General features: G+C 34.7%; 1 protein-coding gene across 7 annotated transcripts in view; it reads right to left on the reverse strand.

Annotated features, from left to right (window-relative positions):
• Positions 1 to 14069, reverse strand: part of POLQ (DNA polymerase theta) — a 124532-nt gene that overhangs the window by 67424 nt on the left and 43039 nt on the right. For all 7 annotated transcript variants that reach the window (XR_004624951.1, XM_034659247.1, XM_034659236.1 and 4 more), the window contains 2 exons: positions 13304 to 13547; positions 2326 to 5432 (listed from right to left, as the gene is read on the reverse strand). Coding sequence is in view for 6 of the 7 variants with exons in the window: in XM_034659247.1 (XP_034515138.1) it covers positions 2326 to 5432; positions 13304 to 13547 (3351 nt within the window). In the remaining variant the exon portion in view is untranslated. The remainder of the gene's footprint in view (positions 1 to 2325; positions 5433 to 13303; positions 13548 to 14069) is intronic.

Here is a 14069-nt window from a genome sequence, read left to right on the forward strand (position 1 = left end):
GTGGAAGGAACCAAGATGCCCTTCAACAGATGACTGGATTAAGAAGCTGTGGTCCATATATACAATGGAATATTACTCAGCTATCAGAAAGAACGAATTCTCAACATTTGCTGCAACATGGACGGCACTGGAGGAGATAATGCTAAGTGAAATAAGTCAAGCAGAGAAAGACAATTATCATGATTTCTCTCATCTATGGAATCTCTCATCTCCCCTAGGAAGATCTGTAGGGGAAGAAAGGGATAAAGAAAGGGTGGTAATCAGAAGGGGGAGTGAAGCTCGGGAGACTATGGACTCTGAGAAACAAACTGAGGGCTTCAGAGGGGAGGGGGGTGGGGGAATGGGATAGACCNGGAGGGCACATATTGCATGGTGCACTGGGTGTTATACGCAACTAATGAATCATCGAACCTTGAATCAGAAACCAGGGATGTACTGTATGGTGACTAACATAATGTAATAAAAAAACATTTAAATAAATAAATAAATAAATAATAAATAAATTATAAGTATGAAAAAAAAATCTTTGCTTTCCACAATGGGTTGTCAAGCTGACAACAGCTATTCCCACAGTACAAAATCCTTATTGTCATGAAGTAAGACAGGAATATACATACATGGCATTATTTGACAAAAGGTTCAAGCTTCTTAAAACCTGGAAGGGCTCCAGGAGGCTGTGGGGTGAACATTTTGGCAAAGAATTCATGAACATCAGTTGGAGATACAAGTCTACTTGAGATAAGTACTGAAACATGTAGCTAATGTACATTAAAATATAGTGCGTTTTTTCTATGTACTTTCGTGATTATATAAGTGAATAAGGATATTACAATTTAATAGAAAGTAATTCATGAGCACTGATGATTAATAAAAACCATGATGTTATACCATTAAGATACCAAAAAAGGTGATCCTTGTTCAAAATATATATTTTAGTTTTTATAAACTTATATTCTAATATTACTATATTATATATAGTCANTAAATAAATAAATAAATTATAAGTATGAAAAAAAAAATCTTTGCTTTCCACAATGGGTTGTCAAGCTGACAACAGCTATTCCCACAGTACAAAATCCTTATTGTCATGAAGTAAGACAGGAATATACATACATGGCATTATTTGACAAAAGGTTCAAGCTTCTTAAAACCTGGAAGGGCTCCAGGAGGCTGTGGGGTGAACATTTTGGCAAAGAATTCATGAACATCAGTTGGAGATACAAGTCTACTTGAGATAAGTACTGAAACATGTAGCTAATGTACATTAAAATATAGTGCGTTTTTTCTATGTACTTTCGTGATTATATAAGTGAATAAGGATATTACAATTTAATAGAAAGTAATTCATGAGCACTGATGATTAATAAAAACCATGATGTTATACCATTAAGATACCAAAAAAGGTGATCCTTGTTCAAAATATATATTTTAGTTTTTATAAACTTATATTCTAATATTACTATATTATATATAGTCATATATGTACACACAAATATGTATATATATGTGTATATATATACATACATATATATGATTTTCTTAAACATGATGTTTAATGGTAAATCTTAGCATACTCTAGCACCAGATATGGCCTGGAGCTGAAGAAGCAGAGACAGATAGGTGACCTCTATTTAGCCTCAAAAAGTGAAAAGGATAAGGAAGGCAACAATCAAATAGAAGAGCTCCATGGCCTGACACAGGGCAAAGTCCAGAATAGCACTGAAGAAAGAGCTGCTGTTTGAGAGATGGATTCCTGATATACCCAATGATCAAGCTGCCAGACGGTGTTCTGGTGCTGGCCCCGGAGCCAGCCACAACTGTGGTGGCTGCAGCAGCAATAAGCTTGGCTGCTATATCCTTGTCCTGAGAGAAAAGACTGGTCTGGAACTCCCTTTGGACCACCCAGTGTGGGGATCTACTCTAGGAAGGCTGTTTAGGTGGGATCTGTGGCTTAAGAAGAAAGAGGGAGACACAGCCTGATTAGACCACAGCTACAACAGTGGGTCAGAGCCAAGTGAATGAGTAGTGCCTTGGTGGTCTGCATTAGTTCAGTATCCCAGCTTGAGCTTTTTTTCTCAGGGCTCGGCTCTCATACCCACATGTCCTGGAGTCACCCATCCCTTATACCAGATGGCAACTATTATTAATCTAGTTGCGTTCAACAATAAAGCTGTGCTACAGGTAAACCCACATAGAAGAAACTTTAATTAAACTCTGGAAAAATTTATTTCATTTAATATCCAATAATGAAAAGGCTCAGGCCCATCCCAATCCACTATTTTACATATAAACATGAAAATATGAAAAATTTTTTAAAATTCTTACCTTGCTTAAACCTACCACCAATAGTAGCACTTTTAGAAGATGTCAAATTACTGATCTTTTCACAAGCCAGTGAGATGGAAAATCGCTTTTTGCACTGCCACTCCTTAATGAATGTTCGAAAGAGAGTTTGGTCACTTGCTACATCAATTATGGCCAAACTTCCTGGGCTGAATGAGGCTGGAGTTAACTGCGATCCATCCTGTGACAATTGCAGTGAAAAACTTGCGTCTCTAATAGGACTGTCCTCTTTTAAACCATTTCTACTCTCTGAACTTAAATCTCTGTTTTTAATATTTGAAGATGAGCCAAATGAGTAACTTTCATCAAGCTGTAAAACACTGTGTGTCTTCCGAAGTTTTACAGAAGATGTTCCAAGAATACTTGAAAATACCAGCTTAGAAGCAGATGCTGGAATGGGTGTAGGAGGAATGAGTCCATTATCATCAGCTATACAGTTCTCTTTACAAGGCAAGGGGGATGAGGTTTCATGAAAGGCATTGGTCTCCAGAGCCCCAATCTTGCTTTTTACTTCAGTATTAGGGGAAAATGAGATTCCCTGCACTTGATTTGGCTCCAAATTTGAAATCACTTTTTGTTTGTCATTTAATTCTGTATTTTTTCCTTTCAAACTAGACAAGTTTGGAGTGGTTAATTTTTGCTTTTCATTTTCTAGAGGACTGGACACTTTGTCTAAAAGTCTCTGCAGTCCTGGACTTAAATCAAACGATGCCCCTGACCATAAGAATGAATTATTTTCCCCTGTCTCAGTTAATTCGGGTTTTTGAGACCTTTCACCTTTATCTCCTCCAATTACTTCTCTTTGTGGATAATCATTACCTACAGTCGTTGGATCACTTAGTTCTAATGCTCTAAGAGATACTGCAGTATTCTGTTTCTCTTGGACAGGACATATTTCTACATTGTCCAAAGCTTCAACCATCTGAGCAGAATCCATTTCTGAAAATATAATAGATTCATCACTGAAACAAGTCAACTGTTGCTGATTATCTTGATTCTCATTCATATTTGATTTTCTAATTGGTCCCTCTGGTTGCACACCCATAGAATGACTGAAATGGTTTGATGTTAGTGCAGAAGAGAGGGGTTCTTTTGCTTGTTTATCAGGTAGTTGTTCTTTTACTAGGTAGTCTTCACTGAAACTGTCAAAGAGTAAACTATCACTCAAATTCAAACTTGTTTCAGGAACTGGCAGACATTCTGCTTCTATACCAGTGGAAGTTCTCTCTTGAGGAACGAGAGGTGTAACTGGTTTCATAGCTTCTTGTGTTTGATAACCTTGAAGGAAACTATTTAATTGAGAGTCGGTGACAGAAAGTTCATTCCCTTTAAAACAAGGGCCATTTTCCCTCAAGAGTATTGGAGAATGAAAAACTGAGCTTTCTGGAGTCAGGATATCAACCCCATGTGAATCAGTGCCTTGTTTCATAGCAGCTACAGTCTTAACTTCCAAATGATCTGTATTTGTCACTCCTGGAGAATGTTGTTCACCAGGAAAAGTAATATGAATCTCATTCTGAAAAGAGTGTACCGAGCTCTTGTTGTCTAAGCTCTTCTGCATCATCCCTGTTGCCAGGTTGGCATCCTTTGCTCCTTGTTTGGCATTTTCAGTTGCCATCTGTTGTATTATTTTCTCTGACTGAGTATCCAGGTAGAAACTTCCTTCGAATTCATAAGCAACTAAACCTAAGTCAGAAACACAATTATTCTTAGTTTTGTTTGCTGCATAAGCATCTGTTTTTTCCTGTATTCTAGAGGTATTTAGAAAATTCTCATGCTGGCCTCCTGATTTTCCAGTTGGGAGATGTAATCTGAGTATCTCGGTGCTACTTATATTATCTCCTGATACCTGAAGATTATTTGATTTATTTTCCTCACCATTAAACTTCATACTTCCACACTTGATAATAACATTTGAGTCTCTATTCATAAAACTACTGCCTGTCTCACAGGGTATTTGTCTCTCTATTGTTTCTTTCTGTTTGGTGTAAGTGTTTGTCTGCTTATCAGATTGTTTTTCCGGGCACTGGTTAATTGAGTGGGTGTCATGTTTTACATAAACATTCCGGTTTTTTGAGTCATTTTGTACCATCAGGACTTTGTTTGTTTTTTCTGACTGAACAACAGTGAACCCTCTTTCATTTTCACTAACCATACTAGTGGGTTGACAATTCACTTTTTTACTCTGGGATCGTGTGATAAAATGTTCCACAAGAATATCGTTAGTTTTTGTTTTATTCTTTGAACTTTGCTCTCTTTGTGATGAGAATGATGCTTTGCTGTATTTTCCCTCAGCACAGAAAGATACATTTTTACCAAAAGGCTCTGGACTTTTAAATTCCACATTCTTCTCATTTAAGGAAAATGTGTCTTCACAATAAACAGGATTAGACATAGTCTGTTCCTGTAAATCAATTCTATACATCCCAATGTCTTTCACAGGGCTACTGTGTCTGGATTGTTTTACACGTTTACTATGTGTCCAAGATCCAGAGGCAGTACTCATCTTTTCTGAACTGAAACTCAGAGCTTCTTTTTTTGTTTTCTCAAATAAGAGAGTCTGAACAACTTTTTTAGTGTGTGTTTTTCCCTCATTCAGAGAGGTTCTTAGCTTCTCTTTACTTGTATTCAAAGAAGCCCGTTTTCTTGCTCTATAAATGGAATGTGCCTGGCATTCTTGATTCCCATTGTGTAACTTATCATAAAAGGAATTTGTATGCTCTCCACTTTTCTGTAAATCTTGCACAGTATTTGGTGAATGCTTAGCAGAAGAATCACTAAGCATCGAGTTACTTTTTTTCTTTGATGTTAATCTTTTACAAGATCTCTTAGTTTGGAGTATAAATTTCTGTTCCTTTACTTCTGACTCACTGCTGGTCAATGACTGTGTATCAGAATTTAAAAGGGAATATGGATCCCATTGCACTCCCATTTCAACTAAGTCCTGCTGCAGAATCATTTTGGCTTCTTCTACAATAAGGGCTGCTGCTTCCCTTTCAGTTAAACCTTTTCTGCCAGTCACCCAAATAGTTCGCATATTCCTACGTTCTTCAACTGCTTCCTCTTCCTCATCCACTGCCTTTCGGGCACTATATAATGATGCAGGAAAAGAAATAAATTAATGCATTGTTTCATTCATGCATACAGAAATATTTACTAAGCATTGATCTGATCTGTTCTAGGAACTGAAGAAATAGCACTGAACAAGGGGGAAATATATCTGCTGTCTTAGAGCTTACATTCTAGTTGGGGAAATCAGAAAACAAATAAATGTTAAAATGCATTCTATGTCAACTGATGATAAGAGTTGTGTACAAAATGAAGCATCGGAAGGAGTATGCATTAAACAAAAAAGGGTAAAATTTATTGCTAAAAAAATCATAATAAAGGTAACATTACCAATCAGTCTTATATACTATGAGTATTTACACATCAAATAACAAGCAATATTTTAATGAAGCAAAGACAAGAGATACAAGGAGACAGAGAGAAATATACTAACAATTAGTAGACTTTAGTAAACTACTCTCATTAAAAGACCAATGAAATGTTGAGATCATGTGTTAGGTCACATAGAAAACATCAGTGAGCTCCATAGAGTATATGTGTTATAAACAACACTATTAGATTGTAGTGTAATAAGACTAGAAATCATTTAACAAAATAAAAAAACAAAAAGCACTTCCACCTGGCCAAAAAAGGGAAAATATGCAAATTACATCATTTCTAACAAATAAAAACAAAATCTCTACATATCACAGTCTGTGGATTATACTCAAAATAGAGACCACAGGAAAATTCACAGTACTAAATTCATAGTACTACACTAAAAACACAGCATTTGTCAATAAAAATATAAGTCAACAAATTCCTAGTTCAACAAAATATTAGAAAAGCTACAACAAAATAAGAAGAAAGCAGGAAGAATGAAACATAATATTAAAAAAAGAAACTAATAAGGTATATTATTTTTTTAAAAAAGACCTAATAAAAAAATCCTAGATTTTTATTTTTTTTAAAGCAGTAACTTTTTTTTTTTTAAGATTATATTTATTTATTTGACAGAGAGAGTCAGCCAGCGAGAGAGGGAACACAAGCAGGGGGAGTGGGAGAGGAAGAAGCAGGCTCCTAGCAGAGGAGCCTGATGTGCCGCTTGATCCCAGAGCGCTGGGATCATGCCCTGAGCTGAAGGCAGACACTTAACAATTGAGACACCCAGGTGCCCCAAATCCTAGATTTTTAAAGAATTTAAAAAATAGATAAACTACTAGCTAACCCGATCAAGAAAAAACAAAGTAGAAATTTATAAAATAGAAAATGACAAAGGAGGAATAACTATTGAAACAGAAAAAATACTTAAAATTCCTAAGAAACTAATTTATAAATCTCTACAAAAATATATTTGAAAATCCAGATGAAATGGTAATTTCCTAGGGAAATACAGATTACTAAAATTGACCCCATAGAGATAGAAAGCTTAGAGAGACTAATTTCTGAAGAAATAAACAGAGTGATCAAGAACTAACCCATAGAAAGTCACCATTCAAGATGGTTTCATACAGTAATCATGCCAAACCTTCTGCCAGTCCCAAGACTATAAATTTTACAAAGCACTGAAAACAAAAAAACACTTCATAATTCTCTTTCATGAAGCATGTCTGATAACAAAACTGATACCAAAACTTGAATAAAGATAGTGCAAAAAACACACAATGCAAGAAAACTATAGACCAATATTATTTATAAATAAAAATGCAAAAGTATACCATTTTAGATATTAGCAAACAGAATCCAAAATCATGTAATAAAATAAGATAATCAAATTAAATTTATTTTGGAACATATAATTGATTCAATATTAGGAAATCTATTAATATAATGCACTGTGCTAATAAATGAAATGGGAGAAAAACCCTATCAATATCTCAATAAATGCTAAAAAAAAATCCTTTGACAAAATTGAGCACCCAATCATGATAAAAGTATTCAGGGAAATTTCAATTGATGGACACACTTAAAATGATAATACATATACAAACCTACATATATACACACACATCATAGTCCTGAAGACAGTATCCTACTAACGTAACACCAGAGGCCTTTCCACTAAGATCACAAAGAAAAATGCCCACTATTACTACCACCCCTAATACTACTACATGTTAGAGGTATCAGCTAATACAATTAAGAGAAATCAATTAAAAGCATATGAATTCTTAAGGAAGAAGTAAAATAGCTACTTGCAGATGATATAACAATATACCTGGAAGATTCTAGAGAACCAAAGATAAAAGTAATTCAAACAATAAAAGAATTCTGAAAATAGGATAAAAAATATACAAAAACAGTGTTCACATACTCAAATAATAATGATGTAAAAGACATCATAGAAGAAAGCCATCAATTAAAATAACACTAAAGATTGAATAGGAATAACTTTAACGAGAAATGTATAAACCCTGTGTCAGCAAAACCTAAAACTTCTGAAAACCTACATGAGGAAATCTTTTGAAAACTCTTGACAATCACAAAACTAGATTAAATTCAAAGATATTACCTATCCTTGGGTAGGTTCATAAACCAATATAAAGTTGTCAATTCTAAGTTAAGTTTCAATCTAATCCCAATAAAATAACAAACACTATAACTTTCATATGGAAAAATACACAAGAATAGCCAGAAAAATACTGAAAAACTATGTGGGAAAGTGCCCTATCAGAGATTAAAACATATATAAAGCCTTTAGAATTAAAAGTATGGTACTTGCTCATGAATTGACAAAAAGAATAGTAAGTAGAATAGAAAGTCCAAAAACAAACCTAATTATGGATATTTAGTATATGATAAAGATGGCATCTCAAATTGCTAAGTCAAAGATAGGCTTTTTTTTTAAATAAATGAAAGCCATTGGATAAAAGATGAAATTAGATCCAGACTTCACACCATTCACAAAATTAAATTTTAAATGCATCAGGAATCTAAATGCAAATCTATAAATACTAGAAGAAAACACAAGTGAATTTCTTTTAAACCTCAGTACAAAGTTTTCTAACTCTGATAATTCAAAAGCAAAAACAAGACTGTTTTAAAAAATTAATATAAAAATTAAAATTCTGCATAGCAAAAACAATGCAATAAGTCAAAAGACAATTCATAAATTTTGAGAAAACATTTGCAATATACATAAAAATAAACAGCTAAATAATCAATTTTGAAAAGATTCTTTAAAAGGAGAGGGAAAAGACCAAATCCAGTAGAAACATAATGAAAAGACATAACAAGATAATTCACAAAGATACAAAAAAAAAAAAAAAAAGATCCTGAAATGTATGAAAACATCTCTACCATCACTCACAATTGGAGAAATGCACACTAAACCAGGCTGAGATACAATTTCTCACCTATCAGACTGGTAAAATGAAAACCTCTAATAATGGGTTCTGTTGGCAAGGCTGTGGGGTAATAGCTTAGTGAGAATGTAACCTGCAGGGCAATCTGGAATCTAATAAAGTGACATAAGCACTTAACTTTTGAAATTCCACATCCAGAAATTTACTCTGAAGAAACATCACCAACAATATGAAAATACATATGCATTAGGTAATGCATTGTGAATTGTTGTTAATGGCAAACTGAGACAATCAAAATGCTAACTGGGTTTTCTGGCTCCTAAGTACCAAGTACTAGAAGGAAAAGGTGGCCAGGTGCCAGACACCGGTTTCCATTGAGAAAATTAACATTAACACAATGCTATATCTAATCTACACACCTTATTCAAGTTTCACCAATTGTTCCACTTATGTCCTTTTTCTAATCCAATCTAGAAAAAGGTGGTGCATCTAGTTGTCATGTCTCTTTATTTTCCTTTAATTAGAAACAGTTCCTCGGTCTTTTTTTTTAAGACCTTGGTATTTTTGAAGAGTAGTAGCCAATTATTTTGTACAATATCTCCCAATTTAGGTTTGTCTAATGTTTCCTTATAATTAAATTTATTTTAGACATTCTTGATAAGAATACTCGAGGAGTAATGCTGTGTCTTTCTCACTGTGTCAGAAAAGGAGGTATGTAATGTTGATTTGTCCTACTACTGATATTAGTACTTTTGATCAATAAAGTTCTAGGCATTCAGAAAAAGCATAATCACAGCAATAGCAGCCTTAGCATAATACAGAAGTACAAACAGCAACTAGAACATAAAGAAACTAGACCTAGAACTTTACCAGATTTGGGGGGGGGGCTGCTGGAACCCTGTCCAGGACATAGGGGCAGCAAGTGCCACAGTTTATGCTCCCCCGCACCTTGATAGCACAGACAGAAGCAGGGTTTGGGTGCACTAGCTGGCCTACCACCTCAGTGAGCCCCAGACCCTTATCTCATACCAGCCCCAGCCATCCCACTGAGGCAGCACCAGTGTGGCGCCCACCAGGAAGACATCAATTAAGATCAGAGTGGAAATAAATGAAATAGAGATTTAAAAAACTATAGAAAAGATAAAGGAAACCAAAAACTGGTTCTCTGAAAAGATAAAATTGATAAACCTTTAGCCAGACTCATCAAGAAAAAAGAGAGGACACAAATAAGATCAGAAATGAAGGAGGGAAGTTAATAACCAACACCACAGAAATACAAAAAATTATGAGAATATTACAAAAAATTATATGTCAACAAATTGGACAACCTAGAAGAAATGGATAAATTCCTAGAAACATACAATCTTCCCAAACCGAATCAGGAAGAAACAGAGCAGCTGAACATACCAATTACTGGTGATGAAATTGAATTGGTAATCAAAAACACTCCAATGAACAAAAGTCCCCGACCAAATGGCTTCACAGACAAGTTCTACCAAGCAATTAAAGAAGAGCAAATACCTATTTTCCTCAAACTATTCCAAAAAATAGAAGAGAAAGGAAAACTTCCAAATACATTCTACAAAGCCAGTGTTACCTTGATACCAAAACCAAAGGCACTAACAAAAAAAAATAATAAACTTACAGGCCAATGCCCTTGATGAATATAGATGCAAAAATCCTCAACAAAATATTAGCAAACAACATTCAACAATACATTAAAAGGATCATCCACCATGACTGAATGGGATTTATTCTGGGGATGCAAGGTTAATTTAATATTCACTAATCAACATGATACACCAAATCAACAAAACAAAGGACAAATATCATATGATCATCTCAATAGACACAGAAGAAGCATTTGACAAATTCAACATGAATTCATGAGAAAAACTCTCAAAAAAGTTTAGAGAGAACATACCTCATCAACATAATAAAGGCCATATGTGAAAAATCCACAGCTAACATCATACTCAATAGTGAAAAACTGAGAGCTTTTCCCCTAAGATCAGAAACAAGACAAGAATGCCCACTCTCCTTACTTTTATTCAACACAGTGCTGTAAAGCCTAGCCACAGCAATCAGACCAAAAAAAGAAATACAAAACATCTAAACTGTCAAAGAAGAAGTAAAACTATCACTATTTGCAGATGGTATGATACTATACATAGAAAACCCTAAAGATCCACCAAAAAGCTATTAGAATTCAGTAAATTTAGGTAAAATTGTAGAATACAAAACTAAGACAAAGAGATATGTTGCATTTCTATACTAATAACAACATAGTAGAAACAGAAGTCAAGAAAACAATACCATTTACAATTGCACCAAAAATTTCTACTCTGAAAACTATAAAATACTGATGAAGGAAACTGAAAACAGCACAAACAAATGGAAAGAGATTACCATGCTCATGGATTGGAAGAATTGATATTGTTAAAATGTCCGTACTACCCAAGCAATTTACAGATTCAATACAATCCCTATCAAAATATCAACAGCATTTTTCACAAAACTTGAACAAATACTACCAAAATTCGAATGGAACCATGAAACACTCTAAATAGCCAAAACAATCTCGAGAAAGAAGAACAAAGCTGGAGGTATCACAATCTTAGATTTCAAGATGAACTACAAAGCTGTAGTAATCAAAATAGTGTGGTACTGGCACAAAAACAGACATATAGATCAATGAAACAGAATAGAGAGCCCAGAAATAAACCCACGCTTATATAGTCAATTAATCTATGACAAAGGAGGCAAGAATATGCAATGGAGGGCGCCTGGGTGGCTCAGTCATTAAGCATCTGCCTTCGGCTCAGGGCGTGATCCCAGCGTTCTGGGATCGAGCCCCACATCAGGCTCCTCTGGTGGGAAGCCTGCTTCTTCCTCTCCCACTCCCCCTGCTTGTGTTCCCTCTCTTGCTGGCTGTCTCTATCTCTTGTCAAATAAATAAATAAAATCTTTAAAAAAAAAAAAAAGAATATGCAATGGGAAAAAGACAGCCTCTCCAATAAATGATGCAGAGGAAATCAGACATCTACATGCAAAAGAATGAAAGTGAATCACTTCTTACACCATACAAAAATAAACTCAAAATGGATTATTAAAGACCTAAGTGTGAGACCCAAAACCATAAAACTCCTAGAAGAAAATGTAGGCAGTAATTTCTTTGACATTGGCCTTAGCAACATCTTACTACACGTATCTCCTCTTGCTAGGGAAACAAAAGCAAAAATAAACTTTTGGGACTACATCAAAATAAAAAGCTTTTTTTTTTTGCACAGTGAATGAAACACTCAATGAAAAAAAAGGTAACCTACTGAATGGGAGAAGACATCCACAAATGATATATCCAATAACAGATTAACAGTATAAAGAATTTATATGACTCAAACACCAAAAATAATAATAATAATAATCCATTTAAAAATGGATGGAGGACCTAAATAGACATTTTTCCAAAGAAGACATAGAGATGGCAAACAGACACATGAAAAGTTACTTGACATCACCAGTCATTGAGGAAATCAAATCAAAACCACAAAGAGATATCACCTTACACCTATCAGAACACCTAGAATAAAACACACACACACACACACAAGAAATGACAAGTGTTGGTGAAGATGTGGAGAAAAAGGAACCCTTGTGCACTGTTGCTAGGAACATAAACTGGACCAGCCACTGTGGAAAACAGCATGGAGGTTTTCCAAAAAATTAAAAAAAAAAAAAATACTATACAATCCAGTAATTCTACTGCTGAGTATTTACCTAAAGAAAATAAAACACTAATTTGAAAAGATACATGCACGTCTATGTTTATTGCAGCATTATTTACAACAGCCAAGATACGGGAGCAACTCAAGTGTCCATGGGTAGATGAAGGGATATAGATGTGATAATATATATATGATGGATGATAAATTTATAAAGATCAATCAATCAATCTATGATGGACTATTACTCTGCCATAAAAAAATATGAGATCTTGCCATTTTGACAACATGGATAGACCTAGAAGGTATTATGCCAAGTGAAATAAATCAGACTGAGAAAGACAAATACCATACAATTTCACTTACATGTAGAATCTAAAAAACAACAGACTAAAAGCAAAAATAGTCCCATAAATACAGAGTACACAGTGATGATTGCAAGAGGGGAGGGGCAGAGAGATAGGCAAAATGAGTGAAGGGGAATGGGAGAAAGAGGCTTTCAGTTATTGAATGATTAAGTCACGGGGATAACATGCACAGCATAGGGAATACAGTCAATAGTATTTAATAGCATTTCATGGTGAAAGACAGTAACTACACTTGTGGTGAGTGGAGCATAACATATGGATTTTTCAAATCTCTATATTGTATAGCTGAAACTAATATGACATTGTGTGTCACCTATACTTCAATCTAAAAAATATTATGCATACACACACAAAATGACAGTAATTTGAAGGGGCGAAAAGCAATCTCATTTTCTTCCACTGACACCATGTATGTCATGATATTATCTAAGAAAAAATATTTTAGCACATTTTCTATCTATTATTTACAAATTGACATGATCATTCATTTAATAACTACCCAGGGGGGCTTTCTTACCTCTTAAAGGGAACAGCATTTTTCAGAACAGTCTCCACCTCCGCAATATCTGCTCTGGCAAGATCTGCCACAGTAAGAAAGCCAGAAGCATAGAGGAACCTGGCTCTCTGTGCATTAAGTAAGGACACCCGGACCAGGTCACACAGCTCCCTCTGGATGCCAAATGTAAGACGCTTCTGAAATTGAGAAAGTAGTAGTTCCATGTTGTGCCAGCCCAGGCGGTTGGAAAATACTGTGATCATCCCTAGAATAATCATAGAATATTTATTGAATTAAAAATTCTTTATAGGTAATTCTCTATTTCTTTAGATTTACTTTTGTTTTGCTGTGTTGTTTGTTTTTACCTGCAGAATTGTGAAGTTTAAGAGGCACAAAGTGTAAGTTAACAGGACAGTAGACACATGTTAAGGCCTAGCTAACTGGTCAATAAATGAGCTAAACATATTAAATGTCATCTCATTTATTCTTAATCATGAACTTGATATTTGAAACAACTGAGGTAGAGCATGATAACACAAAACAAACAAAAAGCTCTCACTCTACTTCATTCCTCTGTCTCGTTCTTCCTTTCTTTTTTTTTTTTAAGGAAGAGAGAACTCTTAAAACAGGTGAGGGACTCTTTTCAACTACAGAAAAATAAGAGGGCTGATTTAAATATTCAAGTGCTGAAAGGAGTAAAAAAAGTGAAGCTCCCACTGATATTTTCTTCAAAGAAAAGTTGCCCAGTTCAGTAGCTATTCCCCCATGAAATAAAGAGGCCAGAATA

Source organism: Ailuropoda melanoleuca, chromosome 1 (genome assembly GCF_002007445.2).
Source record: "Ailuropoda melanoleuca isolate Jingjing chromosome 1, ASM200744v2, whole genome shotgun sequence".
Classification (NCBI taxonomy): Eukaryota; Metazoa; Chordata; class Mammalia; order Carnivora; family Ursidae; genus Ailuropoda; species Ailuropoda melanoleuca.